This window comes from Aulonocara sp. 'chitande type north' Nkhata Bay, linkage group LG7, assembly GCF_057382095.1.
Source record: "Aulonocara sp. 'chitande type north' Nkhata Bay isolate Kocher_YH1m ecotype deep benthic linkage group LG7, A_spYH_male_GT1.1, whole genome shotgun sequence".
NCBI lineage: Eukaryota > Metazoa > Chordata > Actinopteri > Cichliformes > Cichlidae > Aulonocara > Aulonocara sp. 'chitande type north' Nkhata Bay.
The window spans coordinates 33,072,127-33,086,226 of NC_141350.1; the positions used below are offsets into that span (position 1 = coordinate 33,072,127).

The following is a 14,100-nucleotide window of genomic DNA, read 5'->3' on the forward strand; positions in this document are numbered from 1 at the left end:
AACCGAACAATCCCAGTTCCACCTGTGATTTTCCTACTATGACGTGTCAAAAGCATTTTTTCACACATGCAATGCCGCCCAGAATTTTTGCTCCTAGTTGCAGGCTGCATGTGAGATCACATATGTCGATAAGCTCTGAATGTTCTTTAACCTGCCAGTTCCTGAGACTGTGTGATGTCCGACTGTGTCCAAACCTGATTCTCCTGACGTCCTCCAGAGCACGACTGAAAGCAATTAATACATCATAAAGGCTCCTCCATAAAAAAATGGTTGAAGCTCACTTGTTGTCTTTGAAAGCAACACACATTTTTGTTAGGCCTGTCCACTATGCCAGTGTGGTATTCAAACATGACCTACCTCAAATAAAAGACTAAAACTGTGCACGTCTGTCGCATATCATCACACCATTACCTCTGTGTTCAGCCACATTAAGGATATCATTTAAAGAAAAGGCTTGAAATGGGAAACTAGAATGAGGAAAAACACTTCTTCCACAACCAGCAGCCACTTCACTGTGCAGTTCTTTGAAGAGAGATGTAGAAGCTGCAGGATACACCAACACTCCCTCTCAGCTGTCAGCCTGAAGCAGTCAACCACTGACATAAAGAACAAAAATTACATTTATACTTTTTGTCCTTTTAAAAAGCCCTTTCTTTTTATCACATCCAGCAGATGGCATGAAACAATTCATCGCATAAAAAATTAACACGTCATTGAAGAAGCTCACTGATAATGTTGTTTTAAGCTCTCAAAAAAGAAGAAAATCATGCAGAAATGATTCTAAGTCAGTTTCTTTTGTTTTTTCTTCTTTCTGTCAATCAAATATTAATTTCTTTCTTTTAAAGATCACTGCACTTATAGTCACAGTATCTGCTATATATATATATGTGTCTGTGTGTATATAATGCAAAACATGTACCTTCAAGGTCATGTCCATGGCTGGGCAGTCTAGACCTTAAGAGAGCCCAGGATCATGCTTTGGCAATGAGGTGATAAGTTTAGTAATACTTACTTTAAATACACATCTGTAGATCAATAGAAAATGAAATATGATAAGGACTAATCTTTAGTTCAGCAGTGACTGTGAGCTTTGTGTGACTTCAAGAGTGGCTCACTCTATTATGGTGCTAGAGTGTCTTCCATGGTGCCATGGTAAAACTGCTGACCATGATAACAGCAACAACCTCATGCAACCAAATTAAACAACAAAGCTCTTCTGATATCCCACACAAGTCACATTTATACATTTTCTCATCAATTACTGTAAAAGAAGAAGGACAGTATGGTGGAGTGGTGGTTAGCACCATCACCTCACAGGCCTGGTCTGCACTGATATATCCTTTCACACTCCAGAGACATGCACATTAGGTTTATTGGTGACTAAATTAGGTATGAATGTGAGTGTGAATGGTTGGTTGTCCTGTCTGCGGTGCTTCCCACCTCGTGCCTCATGACACTTGCTTCTGCTAAGATGCAATACTGCACTACATGCAGAAGAGGATGGATGGATAGAAAAAAGGAATTAAGGAGGTGGTAAAAGCCATTCCAGGACAACTCGTGATTAACACATCCACTTTGGTATTTGTTGGGTGAATCTCTGTGTACGTGCACGCACATGACCGTGCAGAATCTGTAAGAAAAGTACAAGATTGATGGCACCAGACTCTTTCTAGATTATGTTTGTAGTTTGAGTTCTATTGATGAATCACATCTTAACAAGCTTTGGTTGCATTCTAATGAACAGCTTGTGTGGAGAGCAAAAGCAGGAACACATCTGGTGAAATGCAATCTCAAAACCATTGCACATCATCTGAAGACAATTTAGCTTTTTACATTTATCTGCATTCATAAATTATGACCTGTGAGTGGGAAAGCAAGAGTTGACCTGAAGATGAAATGGCTATATTGGAAGTTGACAGATTAATGGATGGGGTTCCCTGATTGGGGACTCTTTAAGAAATATTACTTGTTTATGTCACTGGATGTGGAAAAAAAACATCCACAATAGCTTCTGCTAATCATCTAGGAATTCACAGCAAAAGCAGACAAAAAAAGGTCCTGGTGCAGCATTTAAACAACACAATCAAATGGAAAATGTTATTCATGACCAGCGATATCAATAAATGGTTCAGCTGTTTTCCACGCTGATACTGATGCTGTGCTTTTTCTTGGGAGCACAGCATCAAATGCTATGCTACTTTTCCCCTGTGTGGGTTAATCTGTCCCAGTTGATGCCACCGTAAACTTTAAAGTTTGATTTATTGATTAATAAACGCTAGTAGTAAATCAAAAGTAATATAAACTATATAATGTCACAATAGATTTAATTAATATGCAGCATATGCTGTTCAAAGTCCACATAAGATCAATCAAAAATTCCCATAAACGTTGTCCTACTTCGGCACACGTGCTGCTTCCAATACAGAATATTGAGCTTTTTGATGGGCACTATTTCTTTATTATTTAAGTTGTTTAATGGCGCCAACTGTGAGCTGCTGGTGGTTCTACTGTCTTACGTGAGCGTCCGGTTTTATTCCAATTGTCTCTGCTGGTTTTACAGTCTGTGGTAGCAGCCTCCAGGCCCCTCTCCCTCAGGAGTGTGTGTGTGTGTGTCTTTGTATATACACATGTGTGTGTCAGCTGGAGCGAAGCTGGCGTACAGGTGCGCCGCTGCCTCGCCAGCACTTCCTGGTAATTAATGACTTCTTCCTGCCTCTCTCCCTCTCTCGTTCTTTCTCTGTGTCTGTCTCTCATGGCTGCGATGGTGGAAATTGATGACATGTGAGCGTTTGCTTTTTCAGTCACACGAGGACAGAGTGTTCGAGTGGGAGAGGGAGCGATTTAGGGGAGAGAGACAGAAAACACTCGTATTTATAAGGAATGTCGAGCTTGTTGAAGCCAGTCAGCCATCCATCATGCCAGCTACTTTGTTCCGTTCTTTTTTTATGCCTCTCCCTCACTCTTCACCGTCTTTTATTCATCTTTTTCCTATCATGTCCTCTCGTTCCATTTCCTATTTGCCACTCGCTTTCCTCTTCTGCATTTCTCTCTGTTTCCGTCCGTGTCCATGCATCTTCCTCTCCCTTTCTCCCTCTCTCTCTGGTAATCTATCTTAGTTAATATCGTCTCTGCGAGCAGCTGGGTACCGGAGCCCAGTCAGCTCTGTGAGAAACAGAGCTCTGCGTGTGTGTGTGTGTCTGTGTGTGTCTGTGTTGTAGACACACATACACGCATAGAGAAAGATAATGACAGAGAGAAAACATGATAATGTAGAAAGTAAAACAGGAGCAGGAGAATGAGCGAGGAGGAGTGAACCTGACGATTATATCAGGAGAGTACAGCTGGAATGATAACACTATGAAGATAAATCCCTGTAGGTCTATGCAGAGAAGGGAGCTGTGGGTAACTGTAGGTCACAGAGGAGCCGATGCAAGCGCCCCACAAATGTCAAGTAAGCTGATTGGCCCAACAAATCGCTTACCGCTGTGTCTATTGGCAGATTGTAATTTTGCAAAATTTGTGTGTTCTTCAGGTTTCAAAGAAGAAAACAAACTGAGAGTTGCAGTTTTTAGCTCGAGAAATAACACCATTGATATGAAGTTAAATTCTTTCCCAGAAGATCGCGCTTTATGGTTCTGATAATGTTTGTCTTTTCCTTTTAGAAGTAAATACCTGCAGTAAATACCTGCAGATCTGGGATCTAACTGTCAGCATCCAGTAGCACTAAATCATATGAAAATGTTAAATATTATACCTGCCTACCTTACAATTTGGCACATCATGCTGCTTTATGTAATTTTGCATTCATCTGGTGTCAAAAATGCCAGAAAAAAGTTTCGGGCTGGCTAAATTTACCTGGACTTCATAAGAAAAGATGCTTTTTTTAAATGAAAAAATAATTTCAGAAGAAATTAAACATTCAGTTGATTATTAAAGTCTATTAATGTTGGAATATTCTTCATCTCATATAAAATTGTATAGCTAACATTTCACTTGTAATATGGTATTAACTGGAAAGCCTCAGTTTGAGTACATTGAGTCTTCTAGATAGGCCGAAAAGGAAACGGCTTACAACGAGTTGTTTACAGGCTCTGACCAACGACTACCCGGCTCGAGAAGCTCGAGATGCGTCATGTTCATTCATTTGAAATTAGACCTAATTATCTTGTATGTTGAGTTTGGTTTACCACAGGTTTCAGGACCAGTTATAGATAACAACGAGCTGTAGTCTGCTTAATTTTGTAACTTTTACTTTATTCTGTTTATGCGAATCCTGTTAAAAAAAGTTTCAAAAACATGTTTTAGCACTGTAAGGAGTTCTTGGTTGAATTAAAAACGTGACCTAAACAATCCAACGTGTATTTATGTGGCACATTTTAAGACAACCAGCACTGACCAAATGGCTGCAGTTCATAATGAAGGACAGACAACATCAAAAATATGTGCAAATATACACGACGTGAAACACAATATAAACTTGTTCGATCATTCTCTATTACAGTAAATCCAAGACGGTCTAGGTTTGTAAAAAGAAAAGGACAGGCTTTCTGTTTTCTGTTGTGTTTTCTTTTTTCTTTTTGTGATGCTTCACCCCCACTGAGAGGTCAAAGGTCACAATATCTATTCTTTTTCTCATGCTCCCACAGTAGCCACTTCACACGCTACACCTTCGTATCTGCTGGAGTAATAAGAGCGGATAGCATGTAAGATAAATGTTTAAGAGTCGCAGACGGCGAGACAAACGCACATTTGCTCTCTTCTCCAGCTTGTCTAGTTGCCGGGGTGACCAACCAGCCTGGCTCGATGTTTGAGGACGGGGAGAAAAAGAAAGAAAAGAAAAGAAAGAAAAGCGACCACAATCAATGAGACCCCTTTTTGTTTTAGTGGGAACCTCCTTTTACCCCCTGACGACACACACACACACACACACACACACAGAAACACACAGGATGACTGAAATGGTGTGTGACTGTGTGCCTTTGTGTCTGACTCCCTCTGCCTCTCTCTGTGTGTGACTGACTTTATTTAAGACAAGGGCCCTTTTGTTTTAAGCCGGAGAATGGCTCCAAGACCGAGGCTGGCCCTGTAATTGGCCTACTTAGGCCCTGCTTAGCATGAGAAAAGCCTTCCTTGGCCCGGCAGTGCCAAGCTAACTCTTGTTTTCAGCCGACTCGCTGATCAGAATTCAGAATAGGGCCGAAACACCCCCCCACAACCCTGAACACACTCCTCCACCCTCTGCTTTAAATACACTGCACACTAATTACTTAACGAGAAAGATGGGGGGGTGGAGGGTGGGGTGGTCTTCTACACTTTAACGGAGTGGCGGTGGAGTCCATTTAAAGGAGGAGGGGGGTGGGGAGGCCGGCTCTTTTTTCACCTCTTTCCTCCTAACTTACTTTTTGTCCCACTTTCAAAAAAGAAAAAGAAAGAAAAATGACCCTCTCTTCCATTCTCCTCTCTGTCCTTTATTCTCGAGTTCTCTCCTCTCAGAATCATCCCAGATGCCACTTGTTGCTGCCGAAATCATTGAACTTAATTAGCGGGACAATGTGTGCGCGGTTTGCTAAGTTTGAGCCGTAAACAGAGTCGCAGCTCTAGAGAGAGGAGAGGAGAAGATAAGTTAGAGAGCGAGGAGAAGTTAGACTGAGCCGTGAGGTGAACATCTCCACGCTGGGCAGCATGGGGTCGTTCTCATGGAGGTAAATACCATCACTAACCAGGGTTTCATTTGTCATTATCAGCTCGGTTTGAGGTGTCTCAGGTAGGCTGTGTCTACAGGAAGCGTCTTGATAACCGGGTGGTCATTTATGTGTCTGTATGAAGCTGAACTTTTATAGCGTTAGTTATGTGCTGTGTAGAAAGCTATGCTTGAAGATTTACTTGTTAGTGGAGGTATTATTAAAATTTTGGCTATTTTATGTATTTTTTAAATGTTAACCTTAAAATTTGAGTTTCATTTTTCTTTTTTCCTTTTCATTTTCACTTTAAATTATTGTATCATAATACTGGCATTCATTAACTTCCATATATTTATAGTAAACCATGCATACTACTACTTTCTTACTTCTTAATTTGCTTTCTACTAAATATTATAATATTTCCTTTTTTCGTGGTGACACACACATTCAAAATCATTGTATTGCAGAAGAGATATGGAATAGAAGGTAATGATCATATAGAGGTCAGGAATCTCTATCAATAGTTGAATTTCATGTACATCTTCTGCATTTGATTTTGGCATAAATAGAATTTAATTAAGTCAGAAAACTGAATCATTTTAATTTTCATAAACGTTTTTCATTTATTAGAGCTAGCATTCCAACATATTAGCCTTCATGGCTTTGATCCTTAGCCCTTTCCATACTTGAGGTGAATTCCCTGTACTGGAACTCAATTCAGTTTTAAGCGACAATGACACGACTGCTGCATTTTAAGTGAATGCAACATTGCTGCACTGCAGTTGTGCACTGAAGGTTGTTATTACCGTCACATTTGTGGAGTTTTCTGGCCTGTCTTGTGTTTTTGCAATTTGTGGGTCTTATCTATAGAGTGCTAATTTTGACATTGCTATTATCCTGTAGCAGGTAGAGTTTAACTGGCCAGTGTATTGTGACTTTATTCTGTGATGTTTCAGGTATTTCTGTAAACAGTGTTTTAGCTTCACTGAACCTTTTAGATACAGTGTGTTAAACATGTTGATGATTCGATTCATTACATTTACAGACATCTAACATCCATTGTTATGTTCTTCAGGACTCCAGACAACATTTCAGTTCTGTTCTTTTAGCATTTCCATTATTTTAAAAATACTTTTTTTAAAATAAATAATTCAAAAAATGCACTGAATTGTCTACATTAATACCTTTGAAACAATTTCTTTCCCCTTTCCACCTAATTCCTTTTCAAACTATTCCAATATTACAGAGAATAACGATACTACAGTAAATTCTCAACAGTCTAACATGAACTTCACTGTCTGGTGTAAAGTGATCAAAACCTTTTGTTTCAAGCAGTGTTCATGTTTCAGTGGTCAGTACTGCAAGTGACACTTAACTCTTTGATCCGCTGACACTTCTGATACCTTCCAGGTTCTGTTTTCTTGTTCCTCTACACTACAAAAAAATAAAAACATTCAGTTGTTACTATATTTTTTCTAATATTTTTGTCAAGACAATGAAGTTGAGATGTTTAGAACAGTTCAAACAGCCTGAACTTCGCTTAAATCCCTCTGATTTTGTATTATTTGGATCTAAAAATGAACACCGAGATACATCAAATAAATCTGTTTGTGAAGATGTGTATCTGCATATTTTTTGTCAGGCAGTGTTTGAATTTGTGACTAGCTGTGTCTCGCCATTGGAGCCTTGATAACCATCGTTTTCGTCTCTATTCACGGGTCCACATGATCACATGATTCCACTCAATGATGAGTTTGATTAACTCTCTCTCTCTTTCTCTGTGTCTTGATGTCTCTCGACCAGTCCATACTGGGTGGTGGTGAGTTGGGCTTGGGGAGTCCCGGTGCGGCGTCACCCACTAAGCCGGCCGGTCAGTACTACCAGCACTACAGCTCCAACCCGCGGAGGAGAACGCTGCACATGGACACCATGGGTGAGAAGCCGCACACAAAGACACACAATATATTTGCTATAGACACTCACATTGTCCCAGTAGCTCCTTTCTCCATCGCGACAATTAAAAGAGGAGCTAAAGAGCACGAACAAGGAAACTACTAGACATGTTAACTTACAAATAAATAATAAATGAATAAATGAAGATAATACATCTAATCCAGCAGTTATTTTTATAGCCACACAAATATGTCTTTATTATCACATAGATTGTAGATTAGGTGGATCTAATAAACTAGCAAATGACAAGTACACACTCATTGGAAATCTCCATCTGCCCTGTCGGTACATAAAGTGGCTCCACGTGGGTCCCGCAGTGTGCAGGTAGTGTTACCGCTCAGGTACCTGCTTGTAGAAGCTGAAGCAGTTTAAAAGTCACCATAAGTGGCAGAGAAGAGCTTTATTTGACGTTTGTTCTTATTTGATTTCAGCGGCCACCTGTCAGCCAATTAGAAACCAGAACTGTTGATGGTTTTATTGATGACCAATCAATATTTCATATATGAGATTAAAAAGAAATTAAGGTTTCCAAATTTACAAACAGAAACGTTTCTTTCTTTTCGGTTTTACCGTGTCCTACAAAAGTCAGCTGGGTAGCTGGAAATGTTTTGCATTGATTTAATGAGTCATCATTTAGGTGTGTTGTTAGGTTGAGGTTGTGTTACATTGTGTTGGGATAGCCATCTGTCCAAAGAGGCTAAAAATAAGTATGACTAAGGTTTTTTTGTGCTGTTGTCATTTTTAATAAACAACTTGTGTCAATTTGTGGCTCCCACAAGAAATAAAACGCCTTTTTAAAAAACTTGTATCATCAGCTTGCATTTTGCTGGTAGCAAAAATCTGATGTGCAACTCCACTGTGTTCCTGAAACACTGGATGCTATTGATGTTACTTTTTAGTCATTTGTTAATTGTTTCGAATCGTTTTTCTTGCTCTGAAATTCTCTTAAAACCATAAACATACAACCTTCTGAAATGTAACAATAAAATCAACCGTGACTATTAATTTTGAGATTTTCTCCTATAGGCTTTGAACTAAAGCTTAGACTAAAACAGCAACAAGAAAGCAGGATGTCAATAATCGCCTGCCTTCATTTGCGTTGACACTAGTGAACTATTTTAACCTGGACACTCTAGAAGACTGACAAATATGTGACTGTCCTGTCTTTTCTGTGTGTGTGTGCATTTTCAAAGAGGTGTTTAGGAGAGGAAAATTCTGGGAAGCCTTTTGAAAAGCAGGACAATAGCGGCTGTGGAGGTAGCCTTGGTAGCGTTAGCCTTGAGAAGACACAAACACACACACACGCACATGCACACGAGTCTCGAGGCCAATTTCTAAGGATGACGCTCTTTCATTTTTCCATCAAAGTCTCACCTTCCAAGTTAATAGACTGCTTCGTTGCTCCCCTTGAGAGAAACCCTGAAAAATAATATAAACATGTCAAAAGCCGCACACCCTGTTTTTATAAAACCAAAGGGGAAATAATTGACCCTGTCTCTTTTCGTATCCAGTCGTTGTGTTTCGTGCATCTTATTGTGTCGTACTTGTTTGCAGTGAAAGCCTCCTTTGTAAATATATCGGCCTCGCTCGTTCCTCTCCAGCTCATCGATTAAATTCAAACGACCCAGGAAAAAGAAAAAGCGTCTTTTAAAAGACCAATAAAAGCCACTTTGCCTGGTAAACCCTCATCTATTGTTTTATTGTTTTTTCCCCTCTTTTAGACATTCACACAAAAAAAGTGCGGAAGGTCCCTCCTGGCTTGCCGTCCTCGGTAAGTGATAACATGCTCTTTTTTTTGTGATATTTCAGATATTATTTCTGAGCTGTTGTCTCTGCTCGAGTGCCATGAAGAGGCTGCTCATTCTGTTGTAATCCGCGAGCTGGTTTTGTGTCAGTAAAGGGTAAAGCAAGCGTTGCGTGGCTTTGTGAATCTGTGTACATGTGGATGATTATGATGCTGTTTGGAGCTGAGCTGGACACAAACAGCTGTTGGCTTTTTTGTTGTCACGTTGGGGTTTTTTTGTTTCTATTCATAAATAGTTATTTTTAGCGATTTAATGTCTGGTTTTTAGAAAACTTACAAGATAAAAAACATGAGATGATGCCCGAAAGGTGTTTTTTTTTTTTTCATGACTATGAACACATAAAAACTGTATATGTAAGGAATCTGTTTTATTCTTTAATTTGAATTGATTTGCTCAGTTGTATTCGTGACATTGTGGACTGAAACTCAGCAGTTGGTTTAAATGGATGGAGTTTTTCAGCAGGTATAAAAGGACAGAAAACCTAAAAGAAACTCAAAACTTGTTGAAAACGAAAAACTAGCACATCAGCTGGCTTTGGAAATCTGTGGAAATGAAGATGCTGTCAGAGCCGAGCTGGACACAAACAGCTGTTGGCTTTTTGTCGTACATGTGGTGTTTTTTGTTTTGTTTTTCTCTTTTTACAAATCAAAAGAAGAAGAGTTTCAATTCAGACAGATAATCCTATAAAGGAAGCAAAGACTCTGTTCTCCTGCATTAGGAAATGGAAGCTGAACGCAGATTTTAGCAAACAAACAAGCTGTTTTTGTAGACTTAACTTTGTACTGGTTTCCCCAAAATATTCATTAGTTAGTTAGAGGAAGAACGAGCAGGAGCACTCGTCCATCAGCTGAGAAAAAAAATCAACCTTCAATCAGTTTGATGGTGGATGATGAGTTTAGTGCACCAAAGTTTCAAGGATTTTCTGTTTTTTGAATGTTTGAGCTGTTTGCACTGCCAGAGATATCTGAGAGCCTGTGAATAGTTATTGTTCTTTGGCTAAAGCAGACTAAATGCACACTGGGGAAACTCCAACAGTAAATATGATCAAACTTACAGAGAAAAAAGATCCTGTTTTGGTGATTATTGGTTCCTCCAAAGCTGAATCGACCCCGGCTGCTGTTCTGAGGCCTGACGCAGGGATGCTGTTTGACTCAGGAACAAAGCAGCTGTTTCCCTTTGTGTTCCTGGAGTCTTCCTCACCTTAAGAATAAGAGCTTCTATTATTTAGTTTGTGTTTTCTTTGTTCTTTGTTCACCTTTTTTGCACTCTTGTGTATTTTTGTCTTCAGTCTTACTTCAGTCATTTTCTTTTTCTTTGTCTTATAAATTCAGCATTTCAAACTGACATGTTATAGCTCTTTCACGGATCTGGAGCTCATTAGATTTATTTCTATCTCTTACTATGAGGTGTTATACATGTCGAGAGTTTTTTTTTTCTCGACGGTGACCTCATTAATGGCCAGTTAACGACGGCTGAATGTACGGCATGTCAGACGCTTCTTTGGCTCGGCGGGAGTCCGCCTTTCTGTGGCCTTGGCCTGCTTTGTCCCCGCTTCCTGCCTCTCTCCTCCGCCTCTCTGTGTCTACATCAGCTTGCACCAGCCGGGAGAGGGAGGAAGGAAGAGGAAGGGAAAAAGGAGGGGAAAAAAGGAAAAGCGGGCAGGAAGAAGTGTGCAGTCTGTTTAACAGGTTAACCCTGATCATCTTGGGTGCATGTGAATAAAAACGTGACGGCAAACAGTTGCCACTGCCGAGCAGGAATTTACCATCCAGTTACATCCCAAAATATTACAAAAACTTTTTTTGTAATATTCAGTTACTTTTACATTTCTTCAACTCCACAACAGGATTTTTTTTTCTTTTTCATCTTGATATCACTGTAACATTTATGGTGTAAAACATTGTTACAGTGGGAGCCATTGTTCTTCTATACCAGAACTAAAGACAGTAAACCCTGCAACAGTGAAAACTTTAAACCACTCCATCTGTTTCAACTTAGACCTTGTTTGTTCAGTGCTTCTTCTTCTTCTTTTTCTCCTTCTTCTTCTTTCATCTTCTTCTTCTTCTAAAAAAGTTGCCTGGAGGGTTTGTTGGAAAGCGTTTATGTGTATAGTTTGCGTACACAGATTGGGGACTGAGTCCTGCATGCCACTCTTGAGTGAAAGATGTTGATTTGAAGTGAATGCTCACTGTGTCTTCCTAATCTTAAACAAGTGCTATAGATATTGCGGTAAAGACAATGAAGAACATTGGCATCAGCCATCGTCTCCTTTCATATCTTGATAGAGCTTTACCACAAGACTAGACAAAACAAGGATAGGACAAACCTCACATCAAGACCGACAGATTTTGAGTATACATCGTCTGACTGATGACACATCCCTGCAAATCCCTGTAAATGTGATTGTTTGCACCAGTTGCACAATCTCTGACACTTTAGGATTTTTAGGAATTCTGCTGGTGCACTATTTGAAAATTCTAGTATTGAAAGGCAGCTTTCATTTATAAAATATTTTCAAAATACAAGCACTGTGTGAATATGTACCCTGTGGAAATAAATCTGAAAATGCAAAAACAAAACGTCTGACGAGTTAAAACTGGAGTTTCTGATTGTAAATGATCTGGAAAATTCTCGCCACACCACAGTTCTGCACCAAAACATGGAGTGCAGCTTGTGCTGTTTATACACAGTGAGATTTGCTCTGAAATGGTCAAACTATGGGACAGCAAAATCTTGATTAATCATAGAGCACTTTAATTAAGCTCATTTAAACTTCCTGTTTATTTACCAAATATTACTTTGGTAGTAAAACTTAATGCTGTTGATTAGTGGTGTCAGTCACACAGGCAACTAGATCTAAAGACTAAAGATTAAAATTTCTACCCATACCAACTTTACTGTAGGCTGTACTTGAAAGATCGGCGTAGCCATCACCCGATTGTTGGTGAAGTCCCACCATGAAACCTCAGACTGAGGGACTTTTGCTGTTGCCATGTTACCTTTTTAAAATCAGATGCCATGAAAATGGGGCACATCTCACTGTGAATCCCAGAGACACCACCTTGATATATCATCATTTTCCAAAATAGTTTCCAAAATAGGCTTCATGTTGTATTTAGCATCCCTTTAAGTGACAAATTTGCCCTATAAAGTTGTCAGGAAAGTGTTTTTCTACATACACACAGACTGTATGCAGGTTTTAGCCAGCAGGTTGGTATTGATTTCACTTTGATGCTACGTTCATCTTTAATGTCGTGATGGAACGGGTTTGCACGTTCAGTCATCACAACTGAATCAGTAATAATTGACTCCTAACTCATAATTGACTTAGACGTAGTTCATGTGTTTACCTTAGCATTTGTGACACTGTGTTCCTCTCAAGGCATGTTTGCTGGTGCAGATCAGTAGCTTAAATGTAAACAGGACAGGGTTGGCTTGTTGGGATCATTTCTGACACTTTTTCCACAATTTCATGTCATGTAAACCTTTCAGTCTCAGCTCAGCTTCATTTGTACCACACAGCATCTTGAGTTTTCTGTTTTGTACTTGTAGCGGATTGTCTATTGGCCAGCTTGCTCAGGAGTTTTGGTCTCTAACCTTCCCATGACTTGTGCGCTGGATAAAAACCTCACACTCATGTCTGACTGAGTTGTTCAGCTGTAAAAGTCTAGTGTCAACAGGCAGGTGATCCAGGTTTTGGATCTCTCTGCACTTACTTCGCCTTCATGTCTGAGCTGTCTCCTCTCTCCGTTGTGTTTCTGTTGCCACCTCTGTGATGTGACTAATCCTGCCTTCTCCCCCCGTTCACATGTAGAAAAAATGAACAAGGAGAGGACCTAGTGCCTGTGAAATGGAGAGGTTGGTTCCCCTGCTGGAAAATAAATTCCAAGGCACTTTCCACCAGCTTTTTGGCACGAGCATTGGCTATGAGCAGGAAGTGAATCGAGAGCTTTGTAGGGCTTAAATGCATTCGGTTTGTATTTTAGGTGTCTTTGAATTGCACAAGGCCCAGGTTCTGTCGTGCCATGAGTCAGCTTCAGCACCCGGCCTCGTCTGAAGCTCTGGCTTTTATTCTGAAAAAGCATTGCTGACAGGTGTTCATTTTCATAATCGCTTCTGTTTGGGTTTGAGATGTACTTTAGACATTTTAGAGAGGGAGGGAAGAGATTTAAACTTTGTATTTCTGAGAAAAACACTAAAACACACACTTTAACACAATGTTAAAGTGTGTGTTTTAGTGTTTTAGTGACACTGAAAACATCGACATCGTCTGATCTTTGCGTTGTGTACCCAGCTATCGTGGCCTAAACAGAATTAGAGTGCGAACAAAGAGGAACAGCTAGTGGCTAATACCGCATGACTTTTTATTGAGCGCATTCATCAAAATGTTAATAAGTATGAGATAAAAAATAAAATAAAAACAGGTCTCAGCTGCAGATAACAGCTAACTGTTATATACGGGTATTTCATTATAATAACCCCCCCCCCCCCAAAAAAAAAAATATAAAACTTACACAGCTTTTATATAAATTGTGTATCCCTGCAACATAGATGCTCTCCTCTAGTCTATGTATCTATGTTCATGTTGAGGCTGAGTATATACCAAAACACTTCGGACCTTTTTTTAAAAAGATAAACGCTGTCCATGTGTGTAGTGTCAC

At 39.7% G+C, this 14,100-nt stretch overlaps 1 protein-coding gene across 7 annotated transcripts in view; it reads left to right on the plus strand.

The window, feature by feature from the left end:
* tcf4 (transcription factor 4) overlaps nt 1-14,100 on the plus strand; it is a 256,145-nt gene that overhangs the window by 138,000 nt on the left and 104,045 nt on the right. For 6 of the 7 annotated variants that reach the window (XM_086300095.1, XM_086300096.1, XM_086300093.1 and 3 more), the window contains 2 exons: nt 7,485-7,614; nt 9,356-9,405. In XM_086300095.1, coding sequence (XP_086156221.1) covers nt 7,485-7,614; nt 9,356-9,405 — 180 coding nt within the window. Of the gene's footprint in view, nt 1-5,530; nt 5,703-7,484; nt 7,615-9,355; nt 9,406-14,100 lie in introns of those variants that run through there. The other variant, XM_086300097.1, reaches the window with a different exon arrangement.